A 23335-nucleotide genomic window follows, 5' to 3' on the forward strand; every position below is an offset into this window, starting at 1 on the left:
TGCCCTGCGACTGGCTAGCAACCAGTCCAAGGTGTCCCCTGCCCACTGCTCAAAGACAACTGGGATGTGCTCCGGCACCCTCGTGACGCTACTGTGGATAATCAATGGAGATAATGGATGGATGACTTCAAATAATTACAGTTAATAACAGTCATATGTTTTATGTTCACAAGGTTTAATTATCTCATCACATCTCATTAGCTGCATTGCTTATCCTCAGTAGGGTCGCGGGGGTGCTGGAGCCCATCCCAGCAATCATCGGGCAGTGGGCAGGGGACACCCTGAACTGGTTGCCACCCAATCGCAGGGCACACAGGGACAGACAACTTGCTCGCTAATTCACACCTAGGGACAATTTGGACCGGCCAATCCACCTGAAATGCATGTCTTTGGAATGTGGGAGGAAACCGGAGTGCCCGGAGGAAACTCACGCAAGCACGGGGAGAACATACAAACTCCGCACAGGAAGTCTGGTAGCTGGATCTGAACCCACACACGAGGTTCCCAAGACCTTAGAACTGTGCCGCACACGCGCTAACCACTGCGTCGCCGTGCTGCCCTAGGTTTAATTATAATTCATTTATTTTATTTTATGTTGGTCTTATCTTTTTACGACAAAATAAAACAAAAAAAGAGAATATGGAATCCCCTTCCCCTCTTACCCTGCTTTTCAACTAAAATGTTTTCCGCTGGTTCAAGTTAATTGGCTAGGAAAATATACATTTGTATGTATTGATTTTTACAAGTGGGTCATTAACAGGGAAAAATGATGAAAAAAACGGCTTATTTCATCTTTTTATTACAATTTTTTTTGGTGTGCTTTTCAACTAAAAGAATTTTGAACAAAAACAATGTACGTTTATGTACGTGTCTTTATAAGGGGTCATTATTGGGGAAAAAACATTAAGTTCTACAGATTACGTCTTTTGTTTCATCTTTTATTACAACAGAGAAATTAGATCTTTTTTCCTTGATTTTTAACACAAAATATTTTCTCCTGGTTTCAGGCCCAATTGGCGAATAAATATATATGTACCTTTATAACTCCATTTTTGCAGGGGTTATTACCGAAAGAAAATTGGGAGGACCACAGCATATTTCTTTGGTTTTGTCCTTTTGCTAAAAGAAAATCAAGAATGTTTATTTATTTTTTCTGATTTTACCCCCAAAATATTTTTCCACTTTCATTCCTGTTTCCATTTCTGGGTTTATTGGAAAAAATATATACTGTATGTCTTTACATGTATAGATATTTTTACAGGGTGTCATTACTGGGAAAAAAATAGAAAACCTCTGCTCTAAACCAATTTAATCTCATACTATTTCAGCGGTACAAGTCTTTTTTTCTATTTCTTTGTTTCAAAATGTTTGTCTTACGGGTTGAAAAAGCGGCCAACATGACCCCGAAAATCTTTGAAAAACGTCCTCAAGTCCCATCTGAGTCCTTAAATTCCAATAAAACCATTCTTATCAGATTTGCGACTCAGTATTTTCTTTAATTATCTGATGAGTCCATCCATGACTTTCTGTCCAATGACTTTGCTCATAGTCTTTATTGTTTGTCCTTCAAGTCAATGATAAAACGCAGCAAAACCAATTGGTTGTCGATCGTTAGATGCAGTCCGGTGATTGGTTGATGACATTAAGAATTCAATTTTTTGGTCAGCCCAGATGTTCATTTACATCAAATGACTTTCATTCTTCACATTGTCGCTTCGTCAATTTCAAAGTTGTATAAAGCACAGGTAATATCAGATTTACATCCTGCTAAACGTCCCCCCATACTTACAACCATGAACAGCAGATGCTTATTTTTTCCAGCAGATAATATTTTTTAATTCAATGTCAAAATCTTCAGCATGTAGCAGCCCGACTCACATACGACCACCTTGGCAGCCAGCCGGCACAGCAATCCACCATTACATGTCTCGGCCGCAGATGGTGCGGTGTTAAGGGATTCATGACAAGTATTTCGGAACTGATCCCTATTTCAAATTGCAGTTGGTTGTTGATTTTTAGATACTGACCATTAAATGGTGAATTACATGAATAATGTGTTTTTATTGGTCGATCCGGATTTGTACTGAGTGGTGCATGGTTTCAGCTCAGCCTTCCGTAGTTTAAATTGTCCCATTCTTTAGTGTCAAAGTTGTGGTAAAGTACAGGTAACACCCGATGTATGACCTGCTCGGCTACCGTCCACCCATGCTTACAACCACAACCAGAAGGTTATACGTCATTTTTTTCCTGTAGTTGTCATTTTTTAATTTTTTTAGTGTCTGACACCACATCTCGTAGCAGTCCGTCAACATGTACAATTATGGCAGCTAGCCAGCACAGCAATCTACCACTGCCCTCAGTTCAATCACTCAATCGCTGCCAACGGTGGGAGAAATTTCCGTTTCTTAAACGCATTGCAATTCTGACATAAAGGAATCTCAATCTAGTTTTTAACCCTCCAGATGTGAATATTGAAAAATATTACAAAAAAAAATCAAAGACAGTTATAAGTAGGGGGAACTAAGAAATAAGATTCTGTTTCTGCCAGGATACTTTAAGTAGGCACGGATGCTTGTGGACAGTCATTTGTTAACAAACAGCTTCCCATTCAAACACAATAATGTCGAAGCAGTTTGCTTTTTGAAATTTACAACATAAAAGTAAGATTATATGCAAGTTGTGTGACGCTAAAATATTCCCCGCGTTTGGGATCGTTGTTCCAATATGGAGTTGTTCGAGTACAGAAACATATCTTCACATGCCAAGTAATAGGATTTATTTTTAGATGTTCCTACGCCTTCCCAAAGGTGAACCTAAACAACCTTAATACCCAAACAATTAATAAAACAAGTACCCAAACAATGCTAATTATTACAAGTCTATACAATAAAGACTACATGTAGTAAAATTAAAATATATAACAATTTTAAAGTATTTATTGTTTTGATTAGAGTTTCCATCGCAGACATTCATACACCATTCTCGTATTTCGCAATCATTTCCTTCTTCAACTCGATTGTTGTTTTCACTGTTTTCCTCTTTTCCTTACCCTCACTCTAACTTTCTCAGGACCCATTATTATCAACAAAAAGGCAATAAAACCCACTAAATCACAATACATTTTTAACACGTGTTGAGGGAATGCCGATCTCTCTCGAAATGATGCCAACATTCTGCTGTGTTCAGGTTACCTCCAGTTCCGATTTTTTTGTTCAAATGACCTTCATTTTTTGTTCAAGTACCGATTTGTTTAATTACAGAGCCGTTTGAGTACCAATTGATACGTTTATTTGGTTTTTGATATTGGACACCGACAAAGAAAAAAAGCATCTCAAAGGACGAAAATTGTTACGTTTAAACTTTAGTAGACTCAAAATAGGGAGAAAGTCATCAATGGATTTTGAACTTGCAGGTAGGACAGGGAGAGAAGTCTTCAGATAAGGAATTGTTATCCCTGTTCTGAGGCCCTCCCCTGACCACCCTCTTTTGGATAAATCCTCAAGGTTACAAAAAGCAGATCAGCCCTAACTGGTGTGGTAACAGCAACATGATTGACATCACAGAAAACATAGGGAACTGAAAGGATCTTGCAAAAATTAATGCATCATTCATGTATGTTCATTCATGAGTTCATTTTGTTTTAGGATAAAGTGTTATTTTGCGAGCAAAATGCCCTTGTGTTTATGATATGCATTGTTTAGACATTGGAGGTATCACAAATGCAGAAATTAAAGTTTTCTTAGAAATTAAAGTTTTCTTAGAAATTAAAGTTTTCTTAGAAACGAGTATTTCCAAGAAAACGTTCAACTTTTTGTTTTCTAAACAATGGTAAAAGCTAGAAACATACTTTTTTCTAATGAGAGATGAGGGTTGAAGCTCTCTTTTGATATGTTCAATGTCTGTATACAGTGCTGTAGCTACACAATTGAACTTTCTGTAGGCCTTTGAAGAAAGAATCAAAATCGCAGAAATCCTATTTAAAAGAAATATCCGGCCTTGATTGAGTCAAAAGCAGAATGAATCTATCATCGATGTATCACTTTAGTTGAGACAGAACACACGACGCCTTTCATGGTTGTATTTGAGGAGGGCAACCCTTTTGCTCGTTCAAGATCAGTCAACAGAAGCAAATAACGAATACAAACACCAAAAGGACACAATTAAAAGAGCCACATAGTGTGTGAAAATCTCCCCCAATCAGACAAGCCGGGGGGAAGGTCCACCAAGGAGCCGGCGAACCGAAATCCTTAACAACCTAATCCAAGTCAGGAATCCGTTTTAAGTCTGTCACTAGAGTTTTGATCGTTGAGGCGGAACACACTTAAGGCCTTCATGGAAAAAATAGACCGACAGAAAAATAACAACATTGCCAGCATTAACAATGCAAAAAAATATAAAAGAAATGTTTTTTTTCTTCCACGCCGCCTACGCAATCTGTCCCGTTCTCACGGCACAGAACGTTCCATTTGTGGGTTTTCCCGCCTTCCCCCGCTCTCTGTGTCAGAATAAAGCCAAGCTTCCCAATTGTGTCACTTCCAATTAGCCCTTCCGAGACATCTGCTTTTTAAAGATATTATGTGAGTGCACTTGCCCCCCCTACCCCCAAACTCACACTCTTCTACTGTAATCACTTGGCCGCCAACCGTGAGAGGATTCGGGATAATTTGCAAGAAAAAATGCAGTGGCATATTGCTTTTTTTTAAATCTGTGAACTAAAAATAGCAAATTGTGAGCTTAAAATGAGCTTACTTAAAAGCTGGAAATATTTTTTTATTTATCATCCAAATCCTATGGCAAGGATGTTTATGTTAATGGGATCTGTTGTAATAACGGATACAGTGGACCTCCAGGTTATAGCTGTGACAATATTGGTAGGAACCAATAAGCGGAACTACTGTGCCTGTGTTAGGAGTTGACTAGGGACATTACAGGTAAAGCCCATTCCCGGAGACAGAATGTTGTGAGATGCTAATGAGCTTGGATGTATAATTAAAGCACTATGAGATTCGAGATTCTTAGTCATACAGACAATGTATAGAACATTGTGCCATGGTGTCAGAACAGAGGTGGCCCAACCTACTAGCTTTCATCGAAAAAGAACCACAAAGGAAGGAGAAGCAAGTAATCCTATTTCAACAAAAAGACACCGCGCACAGCAGAGACAGGAGGTGCAGAGTCTGGGTGAAGAACACCGTGCAACCTGGAGTCATCACAGGCCCAGCCCAGACACTAAGGTCCTACAACATCGAGATGCCCTGAAGAAGTCTTAAGAAAAACAGATCCCACATCAGATTCAATCCAGAGACTCCTACTTTGACCTTGTCTTAATTAAAAAGCACTTATAGTTGTTATTAAAGATGCCGTTAAAAGAAATTGTTGGTAACTCGCTTAAAAGGGGAAATGTGGAAGTATTGGTAGGAACCAATAGGCGCAACTAATGTGCCTGTGTTAGGAGTTGACAAGGGACATTAAAGGTAACGCCCATTCCCAGAGACAGTATGTTGTGAGATGCCAATGAGCTTGGATGTATGATTAAAGCAGCATGAAAATATACTCTCTTCTCGTGAGTCTTAGTCATACTTATAATGTATAAAACATTGTGTCATGGTGTTTTTTCGTCCCCTTGTTACGCCATTTTCCCCACCATACAACATCAATAACAAATTCATTTGAGTGCCCAAAATGTGCAAAATTCAAACTATGTGTTTTTTTGTGTGTGACGAGTACCATCATAAAAATGTCAATATGCTCTTGGCTGATATCCCTTTCACAATGCAATCTTCTCTCTCCATTCAGTTCAAAATCTTGTGCAACAAACTTGAATTTTTTTAGCTGAGCCAATACTTGCAATGATGCTAAAGAGAGAAGCAAAAACATGATAAAAATGGAAATGAAATTTGTGATTAGCAAGAAATAAGTAGAAGGCACCTTCACTAAGGAATATAGTCTTAACTAACCAATGATCAAAACAGTTGTTAACAATAGGGGGGGGGGTTTAAAACAACAAAGTATTTTAAGTTTTAAAATCAGTTTTTATTTGTATTTGTAGTGTTCCCTGCATGGCTGCCTGTGGCCAACTGTGTGTGTGTGTGTGTGTGTGTGTGTGTGTGTGTGTGTGTGTGTGTGTGTGTGTGTGTGTGTGTGTGTGTGTGTGTGTGTGTGTGTGTGTGTGTGTGCAAATGACTAAGTGTGAAACACAATGTAAAGAAAGCTCTTAGGTAGGTCTTGAGTAACTTGAAAAGCGCTATATAAATCAGACAATTTACCATTCTCTGTACCATCAAGTCATGTCACACCTAAGGTGAATAAAATTTCATTTTTTTCTTTACATATACAGCCTTGGTCAGAGCTCTTGTATATGGCTAGTATTAGCGGCTAACTACTAGAAAAACTGGTAAAAGATTGATTTTTTACAATTGATGAGACCCTGAATCACAGAGTTCAGTGATGTTCGCTTGCACAATCAGCTGTGAAAGTAAGCAACACTAAAGAACGAAGCAGGAGCATCTAACTATAACAATAGCAGCTACCAACAATCCATAGCCTGCGGCTGAGTGGATAACCTTAGTGGCTAGAGTATGAAATTGGAAAAGTAGAAGATGCTTGAATTGATTCTGCGACCATCACATTCTAGGCTCAGCTGTGTGCAGTAACCTACCATTAAGTGTGAAAAGCACCACTTGAACAAGCCTGTTTCGGCAAATGGTCATTCAGGGTTTTGTAGTAGTAAAATGGCAGGCAAACATGTAAGCTTCTTCAAATTGTGTAAATGGTAAATGGTCACTGACGACCTCTCAAAGCGCTTTACAATGTGCTTCACACTTACGCATTCACACACACACACACACACACATCCAATCTCAAACCGATAGCCAAAAACCTTTCAAAAATGAATGAAAACAATCTCTAAACTCTTTAAGGCAGGGGTGCCAAACTCGCTTCCTCACAATCACTTCTAAAGAAAACGGTGAGTCTTTTACTACATGTCATTCAAGTATGCCATTTGTACTTAAATAAATTTTAGGGGGTACTTAAAATAATAGCATGTGCCTTACCATATTTATATTCTATTTCTATTATTTTTGTTGTTGTTTTTTTTATTTTATTTCAGCCATTGTGTGTGTCTGTGTATTAGGTGTTTCGGGGTGTTGGGTGGGGATGAAGAAGGGGATTTTATTTTCTTATTGTACTCTGAATGTTTTAGGATAATTAAATGAGCTTTAAGAGCGCATTCCATTTCACAGATGTTTCTCAGTAATGCAAGCATTTTCCCCCTTCAAAAGCTGCCAAGGCAGTCCTTATCCTCAACCCCATCCGCACGCTCCGTCAAATCCGTCCGCAACCTGAGCTTCTTGTCACTTTTCCAAACCAAGCGGCGTGACGGGGATTCCAAATAGCAGCGCGGCCAGCCGCAGAATGCCAGCTAGCTAGCCAGCGTCGCCCAGCTAATGAGAGGGCTGCAGCATCCGAGAGTACTCAGGGACACTTGTGCAGAAGAGACACCCTGACGACAGATATTAGTAAGTTTTTTTATGCGGGTTGGGCAACTATTTGGAGTGGTGTGCTGCATTGGATTCCAAGATGTGGCCGATAACGGAGACCTACAGTATGTCACAAAAGTGAGTACACCCCTCTAATTTCTGCAGATATTTCATCATTATGTTTAACTGAACACCACTAAAGAAACATTGCTTTGACAAAATGAAAAGTAATCTGTGTAAAGCTGATATAGAATTGTAAATTCATTTTTACCCTAAAAAAAAACTCGTTATATAGCCATTAGTAGCCAAACCCCTGCTAACAAAAGTGAGTACACCACCTTCCACCTTCCACTTGAGGATGCCTCAGAGACGTTCTATTGGGTTTAAATCTGGAGACATGCGCAGCCAGTCCATCCCCTTAACCCATAGCCACTTTAGAAAAGCCTTGGTGTATTTGGGGTCATTATAAGGCTGGAACATTGCCCTGTGGGACAGTTTTTGGAGGGTTGGGATCATTTTCTGGCCCAGTATTTCACCGTATATGCTTGAGTTTGTGTTTCCCCTAATAAAATACAACTCCCCAGTTCCAATTGCACTCATGCAGCCCCAAACTACGACATTCCCAACGCCATGCTTGACCTAAGGCATGACACAAACATGTTTTGTACTGCTCACTTCGTTGGCGCCAAACATGGTTCACACCATCTGAGCCAAAGAAATTATTCCTTGTCTCATCAGACCAGAGGATATCTTTTCCAGTAAGCCATGGCCTCTGTTGACAGACTTTTCATTGTGTCAAAGCGGTTTTTACAGTGAACTTCTATTAAACATTATAATGAAATCCCTACAGAAATGTGAGGGGTGTACTCACTTTTGTGACATACTGTATCCCATTTTTTTCATTTAAAAATACATGCAGACATCTACATTAGTGTTTCTTATACCATAGGAAGATTTTGGAGGGCCACCATGGTTTAATTTGACCCACAAAATGTGGTGGCCCTCAAAAACCTGTATTCAATGTTCCCTCTAATTTTCCACGGGTCTGAGCGTTCACACAAAGTCGGTGAGCAACGCTTGAAACAACAGTGAGCAACAGCAATCCCAAGTGTGGCAACTAAGTCATTATCAAACATGTCCAAAACTTGACATCACGTTACATTTTGCTGAGTTTCCGGCAATGCAAAAAAAATTTTCATTTTTGAATGAATTGACTAATGTATTATTGCAAAAGTTCTACGGCCTACAAACGTCATTTGTTTTTACAACAATTCTGTCACAAGATTTCCATTTCTTTTTTTTCCTGGTATCTTTTGTCGCATAATACTAACATTTTTGGGGGCTTATTTAGTCGGTTGCACGATACACAACTGTATTTAATTACATTTTTAATGAAAGTACAATGTTGGCAACAAGATTGACTTGGTATAATTGGAAATTATTTGAATGCAACACAAACAGGGCGCCGCCATTTTAGACCCAACTGCTGTGTTGGGAGTCATTAGGTGACCAAACCCCCCAATTCCAACCCTTAATGCCAAGCAGGGAGGCAATGACTACCAATGTTGTAAGTCTTAGGTATGACTCGGCCGAGGCTTGAACCAGCGACCTCCCTGTCTCGGAGCGGGCGCCCTACAATCTAGGCTACAGAGCTGGTATGTACAGTACAATGTCATTGTGTTTATTTTTTCCTAGCTGTTATTTTTTTCTTTTTGTTCTCTATTTACTTTTTTCCTTTGTTTCTTTCTTTTCTCTTTTTCTGGCTTTTTTTCTGAATTTTTCCTTCTTTTTTCTCTTCTTGCTTGTATTATTTAAAAAAATGATGTTATTTTGTAGTTAGACATTTCATGTTGTATATTGTGCAACCCTTATTTTTTATTAGAAACCCGTATAAAATCTCACTTTTTTCAGCTCTGTATTTGCTGTTGGATGTAACAGGAATCACAGCAATGAGGGAACAGTATTCTAACGACTAGACCGACCACCAGTGGTATGTATAACACACAAAAAGGCAGTCAATTTTATCTCATCATCACAATAGTCCCGGTATCAGACACGAATGTTAATTTTGTGAGTTTCGCATGTTACAATGACAATATATTTGTTTCTTACAATGCTTAGAATGAAGTACAAGAATAGAATAAAAGGGCATACATGAATAATAGATCTAGCTTCTTGAATTTACTCTAATAATGTGCCAGATTTTGATTAGAATTTAAAATGTACAAAGATTTTCTTCCCCCTGACCTTTTTTAGACTATCCTCCCAACAAGGTCTCACAAAATTCGATTGGAAACACTGTACATGTTATATTTCTTTTTATATTTGTTCTTAAATAGATAGGTTTCATCAAATTGGTTATAAAACACTCAAAACTGGAGAGAAAACAAACACAATTAAAGTAGTTTGGCCAACCCCTTTGATATATGTGGATAGGATGGATGTTGTCTGACTTTCATGGCCAGACATCTCAAGTCCGTCCCAGGAAGACACGGCGTGGGCGTTCTCTCCACACACCGCTAGCCACATGAGACTTGTGGACAGCGCTCCAAGTCAAAACAACATTTTTGCAGACATGCCAGCCCATGTGCTGCACACGAGTAATGGAGAAAACGCCACAAGTGATGAACTGGCGGCTTTAAAGTTGATGCGAAGGAATAGAGATGTCGCCACATGTCAATCATTGGGTGGTTCAAAATAGATGCTATTGAATAAAACTGAAATGGTCGGCATGCATGCCAGTGATTGGTTTGTTTAAATGTCAATTATTGGTTAGTCCGCATCAGTCAAAAATGTCAGTTGTTTGGTCCACATGTCTGTCATTGGACGATTTACTTATTAGTCAATAGTTACTATACGTTTACATGCAGTGAATAGTCAGAATAAGATCTGAATATTGTCAATAGCTTGTAGAACAACGTAAACACACACTGATATCTAAAAATGTTTTCATTCAGACTACTAATAGTCCGTTTAAGACTAATTTAGATTAAACCCCTTTGGCGTTAACTTTTGTCACTAATCGAGTAAACAGACTATTTGGATTGACCCAAAAACATAAAGACTGATGTCAATCGGATGGCACCCTGCATTCAAGCATAACCATTTAGTCACTAAACATATTAGCATTACATGTAGTGTTGGTCGCTTGATTAGTTGGTTGGTTGATTGAGTTGTTGGTTGATTGGTTGGTTTGTTAGATGTTTTGGTGTGGGGGTGGTTCAGTAGGGTAGTTGGTTGATTGAGAATACTCGGTTGGTTGATTTGTCAGCTGGTTAGTAGTTTAGCGTTTTTTTTTTTTTTGTCAGTTGGTTGAGTTGTCAGTTGTTCAGTTGTTGGTTGGTCGGTTGATTGGTAGGTAGGTTGGTAGGTAAGTTGGTTGGTCAGGATGTCTGTCAGTCAGTTGGTTGGGTTGTGGGTTGGTCGCTTGAGTGGTCTGTTGGTCGGGTAATCGGTTAGTTGGTCGGGTTGGTAGTTGGCTGATAGGTCAGTTGGTTAATTCGTCAAGTTGGCAGTTGGTTGAGTTGTTTGGTTTGTAATTCATTTAGTGGGTTGATTGCACGGTTGGTTAAGTTTTTGGTTGATTAAGTTTTCAGTTGGTAATTGTGTTGTTGGTCGGTTGAGTTGTCAGTTGGTCATTTTGTCGTTGGTTGTTTGAGTTGTCAGATGGTTGAGTTGTCGATTCGTCATTTTGTTTGTCGGTTGGTCGAGTTGTCGGTTAGTCATTTTGTTGTCGATCGGTCGGTTAAGTCGTTGGTTTGTTCGTCAATCGGTTTGTATCATTTTAATTGGTACTGTGTGTAATAATTGACAAAAATGGACTTCATGAAACAAAGTCAGGTAGACTGGACAAAGAGAAAGATCAATGTATATGTAAATCTACATCCAACTCATCAATCACTGAGTCCATTTCCCACAAGACTGAGAGTACACCTCCCCTTCTTATCCTTTACCACACAGCACAGTCGAGCGCCACTCACCTCCGACGAACTGGATGCCACCGGCCACGCGTCCGATGGTCCTTGAGATGAGCTCGGAAACGCAGCAGCCCATTAGTGCGGTGAGGGCCACCAGCAGCAGGAGGCCGCAACCAACACCCGTCACCACTGTGCAGATGCGCCATTCCAGGCTGGGGATGCCATGAAAGGAAGCATAACGGCCGCACTGCTCCACCATGACGGTAGCCTGTCGCTCCTCGTCGCGCACCGGGTACGAACATCTCCGGAATGTGCCAAAGGACACGGCTTTGTCCATCTGCGTGCCCAGCAGCCAGTAGGGCATGAAGAAGCCCACGCAAGAGGCGGCGGCGCACAGCAAGGACAGAACTGTCCAAAGGGCCCCCACACATGTCAAACTGGACGCCATCTGGGTGAAGATGCTGGCAGGTATGTTGAGGTGAGGCGGCCAGATGTTTTCACCTCCTCAGCGGCCACAGGGCCCTATTGGCAAGCAGGGAAATTAGCAGTCAAATATGAGGTCAAGTCTCAATTATTTGTATAGTCCTTAGTTGTAAAAAGTCTTAAAAAGCTAAACAAAGCACCATTACAAACAAGGAAGATCCAATTTTCGGTTCTCAGGTCTATTAAATTCCCTAAAATACAACTGATGATGCCGACAAAAAAGTACTGTAACGTATTTTCTGGACTGTAAGACGCATTTTCATGTTTTGGAAAGGCTTGCGCCAAAATACTCTGGAGCAACTTAGGTGAAATTATTAACACATTACTATCAGTATAACATTTTGCATCATGGTTGGTTTGGTGAGTTTTAGAAGGATATTACTCAGATAAATATAATATAAATATGTTATTATAACATACCATACCTTCTGGTTTGTTTCATGTAATGTTAGCATACTGTTCAGCCTGTTGTTGCCTCTACTCTATTTTAAATTAAAATTGTCATTTAAATGTTAAATAACATGTTCATACTTGGTGTTGGCTTGGATTAAATAGATTTCCCCCCAAAATGCAACTTATACGCCAATGTGATCTATGTTTTTTCTTCTTCACACTGTTTATAATGGCTGGTCAAATTTTGTCATGATTACTGATTAGCTTCACCTGTGCCCGCTCATTTGGCGCCAGCCGCTGCGGGCTACCTGATTGGTTCCCTGTCCCTTTTTAAGCCCAGTCCTTTCACTCTCCGGTTGTCAGTCCGTCAGCGAACCTCTGTTCTTACAAGGCAAGCATTTTGACCCTGACTCCCGTCGGTCACGCTTTTTGCATCCGTTTTTCCACCCGTCCGTTCTTGATCTCCCTGTTTGTCTCCGGCTACGACCTGTTTTTGATCCTGACCACGTTTGCTCTCCCGTACCGGCGTACGACCTGTTTTTGATCCCGACCATGTTTTTGCTCCCTGTCCCAGCAAATGACCTGTATTTTCCATCCTTGACACCGCCATCTCCCGTTCCGGAAGATTCACTTCCGTATTCGGATCTCGATCAAATTGTGTGAGCGGATTGCTTCCCGCGTCCAGCGAGCACCAGATCGCGGGCGTTGCCCTTCCTCTTTCTATCAATAAACTTGTGGTTAACGCTACGCATTTGGGTCCTGATTCCGTTCTGGTATTGACAAACTTATGTATTTTAGAGCGACTTAAAAACGGTAAAATATGTTAGTCTTTCAAAAAGACACATGAAATACACAGAAAAGAGGCTGATTAAAACTTTTAAAAACGATTTGGTTAAAATGGACTCAAAATGAATAAGCCCCTAAATAATGACAACAATTGGTTCAAAAGAATCTAGACTAAACCCATATTTGAGTCATAGACCAGGAACAGAGAAAGGACCCAATAGCGTTCGTTTTACTCAGTTTTTATTAAGAAAGAGAGGAGTGCTTGCATCCACGATCCGATGATCGTCGGTCACAGGTAGCAGATGGCAGGAACGCGGAAGTGACACTTCCGTGTCGAGCGAGGGTAGTCGTTGACAGCGAGAAAACAGGTCGATGGCCAGGACGGGGGAGCAAAACAGAAACGGGTCCAGAAAAGAGGTCAGCAACAGGTATCAGGCAGGAAACGGCAAAACAGGTCGATGGCCGGGACGGAGGAGCAAAAGCAGTAACGGGTCCAGAAAAAGGGCGGCAACAGGTATCAGGCAGTAAAACAGGGCAGGATAATGTCATAGAGTACAAAAGCTTGCCTAGCTGAGAGCATAGGTTCGCAGACGGTCTGACGGCTTCGTTTCGGAAGACGGGAGTTTAAAAACAGTCTAACAGCCAATAGGGTCCCGTGGCTGTTGGTGCCAACGGGGGCAGGTGCCCCAAATCAGCAACCATGACAATTTGATTATCCTTTAATACTGTATTTTCATAATTTTCTGCATCAAATCAAGTTTTTTTATTTTTAATGAAAAAAACTCATGACACACCACAAATATAAATGGTTATTGCATAACAAAATTTCTATCCATCCATCCATCCATTATCTGCACCGCTTATCCTCAGTAGGATTGCGGGGGGGCTGGAGCCCATTCCAGCTATCTTCGGGCAGTGGGCAGGGGACACCCTGAACTGGTTGCCAGCCAGTCGCAGAGCACACAGAGACAGACAATTCGCTTACTCGGTCACACCTAGGGACAATTTGGTCGGCCAATTAACCTGACATGCATGTTTTTGGAATGTGGGAGGAAACCGGAGTGCTCGGAGGAAAACCACGCAAGCACGGGGAGAACATACAAACTGCACACAGGAGGTTCGATCTCATGACCTCAGAACTGTGCCGCACTGTGCCAGCGTGCTGCCAACAAAATTTCTACTTCAGTTTAATTAATTTCATCATTTAAATTGACAAAACAGATACATTTTACTTTAGTGAAAATTGTTACTAAGTTCTTTTCAGCAAGAGTCTTGAATATAATGTAATATTTGTCATGGCCATAGCTTGGGGGTTGGGAGGCGATTATAGCAAAAAAAAGTCTTAAAAGGGCATGACTACTCATTTTTAATCTGCAGTTTCCTCCAACCATCTACCTGCTAACTCCACTGTGCCAGCTCAAATCACGTCACACCAAAAGTGAAAAAAGATTGTATTTTCCTTTACATGTATTTTCATTTAGTCATATACTGTACACGTATACAGTACTGCATATAAGTAATACTGACGATAAACTATATTGTTACTAATGTTAAATATACTTATAAAAATGTGTTTTTTTTGCCTGGGGTACCATCGTCTTTAGAATGCATTATCTAATTACCATAGTTTTCTAGCCCTCACTATACGGCAAATACTGCTAACCCGACCTCCAAAGGGATTAATGTCGTATCCAGAGGGTCAACTGTATTACATTCTACAACGTGCACATCTGAATGAGCGAAAGACATCTTAAACAGTAATTCAAAAAGTTTCAGTATAATGTAGTACAAAAAGATTTGTTGACCTTTGAATTGATTACAGTAACTAAACCGTAAACTTGATGTTTGCTTATGCCTCGCAGGAAGCGATTTAGGGATGATTTATCGCAGTGCTTACAACGCCAGATTGTTAATATCAAAAATAATAACGAAAGAGTGGGGGGCTTACATGTCGCAAGAGGTCCGTAATAAAGTGCGCCTCTCCGCCGCAGTCTCTGAAAACTTTTCCACAATCGACAAGAAGAAAAAAAGAGTAAATTCCTTCGTTTGAATGCAAAGATTCTAACCCCTCACTTCGTCCCCCGCGATCGATGGAAGCTCGGCGGTGTGGCGGCTGAGGAAAAGACGCCGGGCAGAGTGACGAATGCGCGGAGAGGGCGAGCGAGTGAGTTAGCAGCGAGCGTACGCGCCTCTGAGAAGACGACCATCAATCACCGCAATCCCCACCCAGGGGCTGGACCCAGCGGTCGATGAACGCGTCACGGAGCGTTCACGTGCACCTAGTAAATTATGACACTATGAATAGAATCGCTTCTATTGTCATAACAAGGTAGTGAGAGATGTTTACAGAGTATTTAGACGTGTCATTCCACGATAAACATATTGAGAGAGAAAAATAAGAGAAAGTAAGAATATTAGGATGGATTTGCCACTCAGAATCTATCTACCCTGGTAGTTTCCCTCAAGAGGGGTGACGGACAGCAAGTCAAGTCAAGTCAAGTCATTTTTATTTGTATAGCCCTTAATCACAAAGAGTCTCAAAGGGCTTTACGGGTTATTACACATAAGCAGTTTAGGTTATTCATATGCTATAGAGTAGAAGTGAGTTTTAAGCTTAGATTTAAACATTTCCACTGAGGTTGCAGATCGGATCTCAGGGGGAAGAGCATTCCACAACACCGGTGTCCGGATGGAGAACGCTCTCAAACCTGCGGAACACTTCTTGGCTCTTGGGATCACCAAAAGACCGGCGCTCTCAGAACGAAGGCTTCGGGCCGGGACATAGGGGGAAATCAGATCTGAAAGATATGAGGGGGAAAGTCCATGTGTAACGGGTGTAATAATAACTTTTATTTTATTGAAATTCCTGCTAAAATATGTGTATAGTTTTTGGTAAATGTCCTGCAATGCTGAGTCCAACAGTGCCATCTGCTGGTATGGGGTGGGGTTTGGTTTTGGCTTCTAACATGTGACCAGGAGGCGGGGTTTTGTCAGTTTTACCAGAGTACTACAAAGGTAAGACATATCTTTTGGTGCTCCACAAAATAAGTTAATTTTAAACTTTATAACCCCAGCTGACAAATCTCTCACCATGCATAGTAATGTGATTGATATTGTCAAGCTGTTTAGGTTTATTTTCGTTTTGTTTCTGTTTTACTAAATATTAATTCCCCTTGTAGAGATCAAAGAGATCAGACCCAGCAGAAAAAGCTAATGTTGTGACTCATCCATTTGCAGATAAATTGTACCCATTTTTAGACTCATTATTGTTTTTATTCCTATTTTTCATATACATTAAAAAAGGATGATGTTGGTTAAAATTCAGAGTAAAGAAAAACATGTTGAATTCATTGTAAACGTTAAAAATCCACTATACGATCTCTTGTTAAAAGTATCTTGTTAAAATGCAAAGATTTATAAATGTATTGTGATATTCTAAAATGTATTTTCTGTAAAGTGAAAAGACAGCTCTTTGATATGCTTTGTTGTCAGTTTTACCAGAGTACTACAAAGAGATCAAAGAGATCAGACCCAGCAGAAAAAGCTAATGTTGTGACTCATCCATTTGCAGAAACTGTAATAATAAAAACCTCATCATCCAGTCCAGCGTGAATGTGGATCTTTGGTGGGACACGTACAACGCGGTTACATTGGTGCCGTGACCCGTGACTTCTATCAAGCTCTCCGAACTGAGGACTGTCCTACCTGCCACATCATTTCATGAAGCCATCAGCTCACAGTATTTAAAACTGCTATACAGTGACGTGTTACGCAGGCGATTTTGACTTATTTACATCTTTGAAACACGTTTACTCAGAGCACAAGTGACGTTTCTGAGGGTGTAGCTGATCAGATGACAAATATTATTCAGGAGATAGGACATAAATTGGCTGATAGCATATTCACAAATATACAGTCACATAATATAGTAGCTCCTAACGCTGCTGCCACACAAGATGTAGCAAACAGATTGAGTCAGGTGGTTACGCAGAGAAAGGTTAAGGAACCGCCGTCATTTATTGGGGATGGCTCAGACTCAATAACAATACATGAGTGGGAAGATCTTATGAGGACATTTATTAAAAGGAGTAATGTGAGACTTGAAGAGCAAGCAGAGGAAATCCTTATACATTTAAGAGGAAAAGCTAAAGTTGTAGTTAGGTTTGGCATTAGAAACAGTAATATAGACGTCTATACGCGCCCTGACATGATTTATAGTCTTCTCAGGAAACACTTTAGCTGTACCAAGTACTCCGCTGTCCCTTTAGCTGACTTTTATTCAACTTTGCCCAAAGACCAGGAAGACCCCTATGACTACTGGCTGAGACTAAACAGAGCAGCTGACCTTGCCTCTGAGTGCTTGAGTGAGCAGGGCAAAACATTTGACAGCCCTGAAATAGGGGTTACTCGCATGTTTATTAGGAACTGCCCATGCAAGGAACTGGCACTCACTTACAGATCAAAAACCATCGAAAAGTGGTCAGCATGTGAGGTACTAGAGGTGCTGAATGAATACCACGCTGAGAAGAGCTACAAAGCAGATTCCCTACAACAACCTGCGAATAGAGCGGAAATTGCCGTACACAAAGCTGAGGTGAACCATGGTCCAACCCTCGTGCACGAGCCACCTCAGACTTCGAGTCCACAGTATGTCTCTCTAACGGACGTTATTAGTATGTTGGAGAAAGTTCTGATACGTGTCACCTCGAACCAGTTTCAAGAGAGAGGGGGAGCTCCAACCAGGCGACCTGGAGCCAGAATCAATGGTTTCACTGCCAAGCCATGTATCATTTGCAAAGAAGTCGAACACAGTGCTCTCTCTCATTGCCGAGACAAAAACCTTTGCTTTCACTGCCATGCCCCAGGGCATTCTCGACGTGATTGTCCAGTGACGAAAGTTGTCCCGCTGCCTCAGGGAAACTAACTGATCTGCGCTTAGGGGAGAACAGTGCAGATCAACTGAGTATACCTCCCACCACTAATGTGAAGCCTGACATGCAAGATAATAAATCAATTTATGAGATGTATAGCAACAAGATACCTCCATCGAAGAAGCTGATCTTTCAGGGGTTTCAGAGAATAGCGGAAACTGACGAACTGTTTTACACACCTGTACTTGTGCAAGAAGGCCCCACTTTCAGAGCGCTGTTGGACAGCGGGTCGATGGCTTGTACAGTAAGTGAGGACACAGCTAAGTACCTCCTGCAGCAATTCCCTGATATGATGAGTTACACGGCCGATGATTATGTCATTGTAGGCTGCGGTGGACACCAAGTTTCTCCCAGAGATATGTACGACATTCACGTCACAGTTTACGGGTGCCAAATGATAATACCAGTAATGGTGGTGCCAGGCCAGACAGAACAGATGATCCTTGGCAGCAATGCCATCAAATATATTTTGACTCAATTGAAAAGTACTGATGGCTATTGGAGATTAGTTTCCACTCCTGACAACGGTCTGTCCGATAACCACAGTCAATTCCTGTCAATGCTTTCCAACACAGAGAGATGGAGAGGTGATTGCATTCCAGACAAGGTAGGGACAGTAAAGATCAAGAGTTGCGTGACGCTGAATCCACGGACCGAGTACGTTATTTGGGGCAAGTTACCTGAGTTGGCCGGGGCATCAGCGGGCAGCACAGTGGTCGTTGAGCCAACCCAATCTAAGGCTGCGCCCAGACAAGTCCTTGTCGGACGAGTTGTTACTCCACTCTGGGGAGATGGATGGGTGCCTGTTAAAGTCTTTAATCCCACGGACAGAGTTGTGGTGCTGAGAAGAAACAGGAAAATTGCAGATGTGTCTCCTTGTATCGCAGCGGAAGACCTGCCCAATGCAGAGGAGGTCAAGTGCAACGTGCAGAGTGTACAGAGCAAAGAGGTCCGACCCAGGTGAGAAGAGGACATGATGCGTGCATTGGAAGCTCTGGGACTGCAAGACATTGACCTGAAGTCATGTGAGGTTTCGCTGCAGTGTAAAGACAAGCTCCTTCATATCATCGAACAATTCGAGTCAATCTTTTCTCGCCATAAGATGGACTGTGGAGAGGCCAAAGAGTTTGTACATCGTATCCACCTTGTTGATGATAAGCCGTTCCGTCTACCCTACAGACGTATACCACCAAGTCAGTATGAAAAACTGAGGACGACTCTGAACGAGATGGAAGAGAAAGGAATTATTCAGAAGTCGACTAGCGACTATGCATCTGCGCTTGTTCTCATATGGAAGCGGAATGGAGAACTAAGGGTATGTACTGATTTCAGAAGGCTTAATGCAAGAACCATAAAGGATGCCTACCCACTACCGCATCAAGCTGATGCTTTGGCCGCACTTGGGGGAAATGCCTTTTTCTCCACAATGGATCTGACGTCAGGCTACTACAATGTCCCCTTGCACCCTGACGACAAAAAGTACACGGCATTCTCCTCACCATTCGGCCTTCACGAGTACAACCGGCTCCCTCAGGGACTTTGCAACAGCCCTGCAACATTTATGAGGATGATGATGTCAATATTTGGTGATCAGAATTTCATGAGCCTATTATGTTACCTCGACGATCTGATGGTGTTTGCCCCCACAGAGGAAGTTGCACTCCAACGCCTGCAGATGGTGTTTACTCGCCTTAAGGAACACAACCTCAAGCTCGCACCCAAAAAGTGTTTTTTCCTCAGACGGACTGTGAAATTTCTTGGGCATGTCATCAGTGAGGATGGAATTCGGACTGACCCCGAGAAAGTGAGAGCGATAAATGACGTACAAGTCGCTGATCTAATGGAGTCGGATGGCAAGACGCCATGCCCTAGTAAAATCAGATCTTTTCTAGGCATGGTGATGTATTTCCAAAGCTTCATTGAAGCATGTTCTGCGAAGGCAAAACCTCTGTTCAGGCTCACATCTGAATCTGGTGACAAGCATAAGCGCAAGAGAGCCCGCAAGAAAGGTCAAGTGAAGCTGACGCCTGCAGATTGGTCCGATGCATGCCAGAACGCCTTTGAAACACTGAAGCACGACCTCGTGACAGGTGTCACTCTGGCCCACCCAGATTTTGATGCGCCGTTTATTCTGGCTGTCGACGCATCCTTTGATGGGATTGGAGCAGTCCTGTCACAGCTGCCACCTGGTGGAAAAGTAGCCAGACCAGTCGCCCTTGCAAGTAAGACGCTCTCTCGCTCCCAGCTCAACTACCCTGCACACAGGCTCGAATTTCTTGCCTTGAAATGGGCGGTATGTGATAAATTCAGCCATTGGTTGAAAGGAAGACACTTTACCACGTGGACCGACAATAACCCACTTACATACATTTTGACCAAACCAAGACTTCCTGCGTGTGAACAGCGGTGGGTAGCGAAGCTAGCTGCATACAATTTTGACCTGAAGTACATTCCCGGCCCAAAGAACATCGTAGCCGACGCTCTGAGCCGTGAGCCATTTGTACGGTCATGTGTGGGTCATCGCCTTGTTACCGAGCCCTATACTTCGCTCTTGGACCAAGTCAACAGGGTGAACAACAGTACTGTGCAAGAGGTGTTCAGAGTATCCAACAATTGTCACGCTGTTGTAGACGAGAGTGCTGGGACATCAGACGAGTCAGTAAAAAGGGCAATTCCATCAGGCTCCAATGGTTCTGTGACATCAGAAGAGGTTGCTGCTGTCTTCAGTGCTCAGTCCACTGGTGGCGTGGGTCAAGTGATGGGAACAGATGCCAACTTCAATCTTCTGCAGAAGGGAGATCAGTCAACGGCACTCCCACAGAGTCAGCTTGTTGGTTTACAAGAACAGGACAACACAATAAGCAGAACCATGTACTTTGTGCATAGACACAAGAGACCTACCAGGCGTGAGAGAGCTGTCGAGTCGCCTAGTGTGATGAAACTACTGAAGCATTGGAGCAGACTCACCATACAGAATGGCATGCTCTACAAAATAAGGAAAGATCCTCACATGGCCAAGAAAATCTTCCAGTTTGTGGGGCCTGATTCATTGAAACAGAAAGTCCTTCAAGGTTTACATGACTCAGCAGGTCACCAAGGCCAGAACCGTACTTTGTCTCTGGTGAGGCAACGATTCTTCTGGAATGGCATGGAACGTGATGTTGTGAATTATGTCAAATCCTGTCAGCGCTGTGTAGTAGGGAAAACACTGGAACCACACAACCGTGCACCACTCAAGAACATAGTCACCTCTGAGCCTATGGAGTTGGTCTGTATAGACTTTTGGACTGCTGAGCAAGAGAACAAGTCTGTAGATGTCCTGGTCGTAACTGATCATTTCTCCAAGATGGCGCACGCCTTCCCTTGCAGAAATCAAACCGCCAAACAAGTTGCTCGCCGTCTGTGGCAGGATTTCTTCCTTGTCTATGGTTTCCCACGGCGTATCCACTCTGATCAGGGAGCTAATTTTGAGAACAAACTGATCAAAGAGCTTCTAGAGATGGCGGGGGTGCAGAAATCCCATACCACTCCGTACCACCCCATGGGAAATGGTATCGCAGAACGATTCAACCGAACATTGGGAGATATGATCAGAACCCTTCCCCCTCAGCCCAAAGCAAAGTGGCCACAAATGCTGCAGCAGCTCACATTCTGCTATAACTGCACAGAGCATGAGACAACAGGGTTTGCACCGTTTTACCTAGTGTTTGGTAGGATCCCTCGTCTCCCTGTCGATGTCATGTTTCAACATGCTAATACCAATGATGCTGTTGTCAGCTACTCTGACTTTGTACGCCATCTGAAGAAAGATCTACATGAAGCTGCTCAAATTGTACAGAGGAATACTCTCAGAGAACAGACTCGTCATGCCAAGCTGTACAACCGTAGGGCCAAAGGATCACCTCTCGTCGTGGGAGACCGGGTGTTGATCGCCAACAGAGGTGTCCCGGGGAAACGCAAAGTTGCAGATAAGTGGGAGTCAACCCCGTATGAAGTCATATCAGTCAAGCCTGATCTCAATGTCTACAGAGTCAAGGATTGTCTGACGGGCAAAGAGAAGGTAGTTCACAGGAATTTGCTGCTCTCTGTTAGCTTCTTGCCCTGTGAGGATGATCTGGCCAGCGAATCTGAACACTCAGAGTCTGACGCTGCTATGCATGGAAGTGATGTATGCCCTGATTTACCTGACGCGGTTGAAGACAGTGATGTCCGTACAGTAAACTGGGTGATACAGGCAGGTGAAGAGCAAGTTCATCCAGAGGTAGAGGATAACTCACTAGACAGCAGATCTGATGCCCAGTCCGACTCTCGCAGTGTTGATACATCCAGTCGAGGAAGTCAGCACATCCCCGAACAAGATGTTGACCATACTTCAAGTGACAATACGGAAAGCCCATCACAGTGCTCTGAAAACATGATCCCTTTGGGTATGGGTCTCCCAGACGAGACCCCATTGAACACTGACCATCTGGACGCAGACTCCCCTGATACTGACTGTTTAGACTTGACTGCCCCAGACCTTCAAGCTCAGGTTATTTGTGCTCAACCTAACCGTTATGGTCTTAGGGTCCGCCAGTCCATCAGGCCTCCTAGTCGTCTTATTTGTCAGGTTAATGACCATGTGGTAGGTGACAATCCTCTATCCGCAATATCTGCAATTTCCTAGTTTAAGTTCAGTAGAGATGCACTTTCAGTTTGAGTAACAAAGCTTGAGTAAGAAACAAGAATTGTGCCTATGTGAGCACTTACAACTACAGGAACAATGTTTGATATTTCAGAGATGTAACAGGCATCTTTGAGTCTGTGCTTAGTTAGGAGTTTGATCGCCTCCTTTCTTTTCACACTCCTTTTTGGGAGAGTTTTAGAACTGACATGCACTTCAGTTTGTTCCTTGTTATACTGTACCAGTTTTCGTGTCCTCTTTTTCATCAGTATTTGCCTTTTTGGCATGTGATTTTTTTTTCTGTTTAGTGTAGCACTCCCATATTTAGCAGAATTTCAGGGGGGTGTATGTAACGGGTGTAATAATAACTTTTATTTTATTGAAATTCCTGCTAAAATATGTGTATAGTTTTTGGTAAATGTCCTGCAATGCTGAGTCCAACAGTGCCATCTGCTGGTATGGGGTGGGGTTTGGTTTTGGCTTCTAACATGTGACCAGGAGGCGGGGTTTTGTCAGTTTTACCAGAGTACTACAAAGGTAAGACATATCTTTTGGTGCTCCACAAAATAAGTTAATTTTAAATTTTATAACCCCAGCTGACAAATCTCTCACCATGCATAGTAATGTGATTGATATTGTCAAGCTGTTTAGGTTTATTTTCGTTTTGTTTCTGTTTTACTA

At 42.1% G+C, this 23335-nt stretch overlaps 1 protein-coding gene and 1 long non-coding RNA gene across 2 annotated transcripts in view; one reads left to right on the forward strand and one right to left on the reverse strand.

Moving 5' to 3' along the window:
- LOC148357522 (LHFPL tetraspan subfamily member 6 protein) overlaps window positions 1–15278 on the reverse strand; it is an 89910-nt gene extending 74632 nt beyond the window's left edge. The window contains exons 1-2 of the mRNA XM_088345894.1: window positions 15009–15278; window positions 11462–11920 (exon numbers count right to left, since the gene is read on the reverse strand). Coding sequence (XP_088202020.1) covers window positions 11462–11846 — 385 coding nt within the window. The 5' untranslated portion in view covers window positions 11847–11920; window positions 15009–15278. The remainder of the gene's footprint in view (window positions 1–11461; window positions 11921–15008) is intronic.
- On the forward strand, window positions 8853–12246 carry LOC148357525 (uncharacterized). Its single transcript, XR_015851553.1, has 3 exons — window positions 8853–9136; window positions 9393–9471; window positions 11442–12246. It is a non-coding gene; the product is annotated as an uncharacterized LOC148357525 (long non-coding RNA).
- Window positions 15279–23335: the final 8057 nt, after the last annotated feature.

The sequence above is a fragment of the Urocampus carinirostris genome, chromosome 10 (assembly GCF_059441175.1).
Source record: "Urocampus carinirostris isolate Australia breed hairy pipefish chromosome 10, RoL_Ucar_1.0, whole genome shotgun sequence".
Lineage (NCBI taxonomy): Eukaryota > Metazoa > Chordata > Actinopteri > Syngnathiformes > Syngnathidae > Urocampus > Urocampus carinirostris.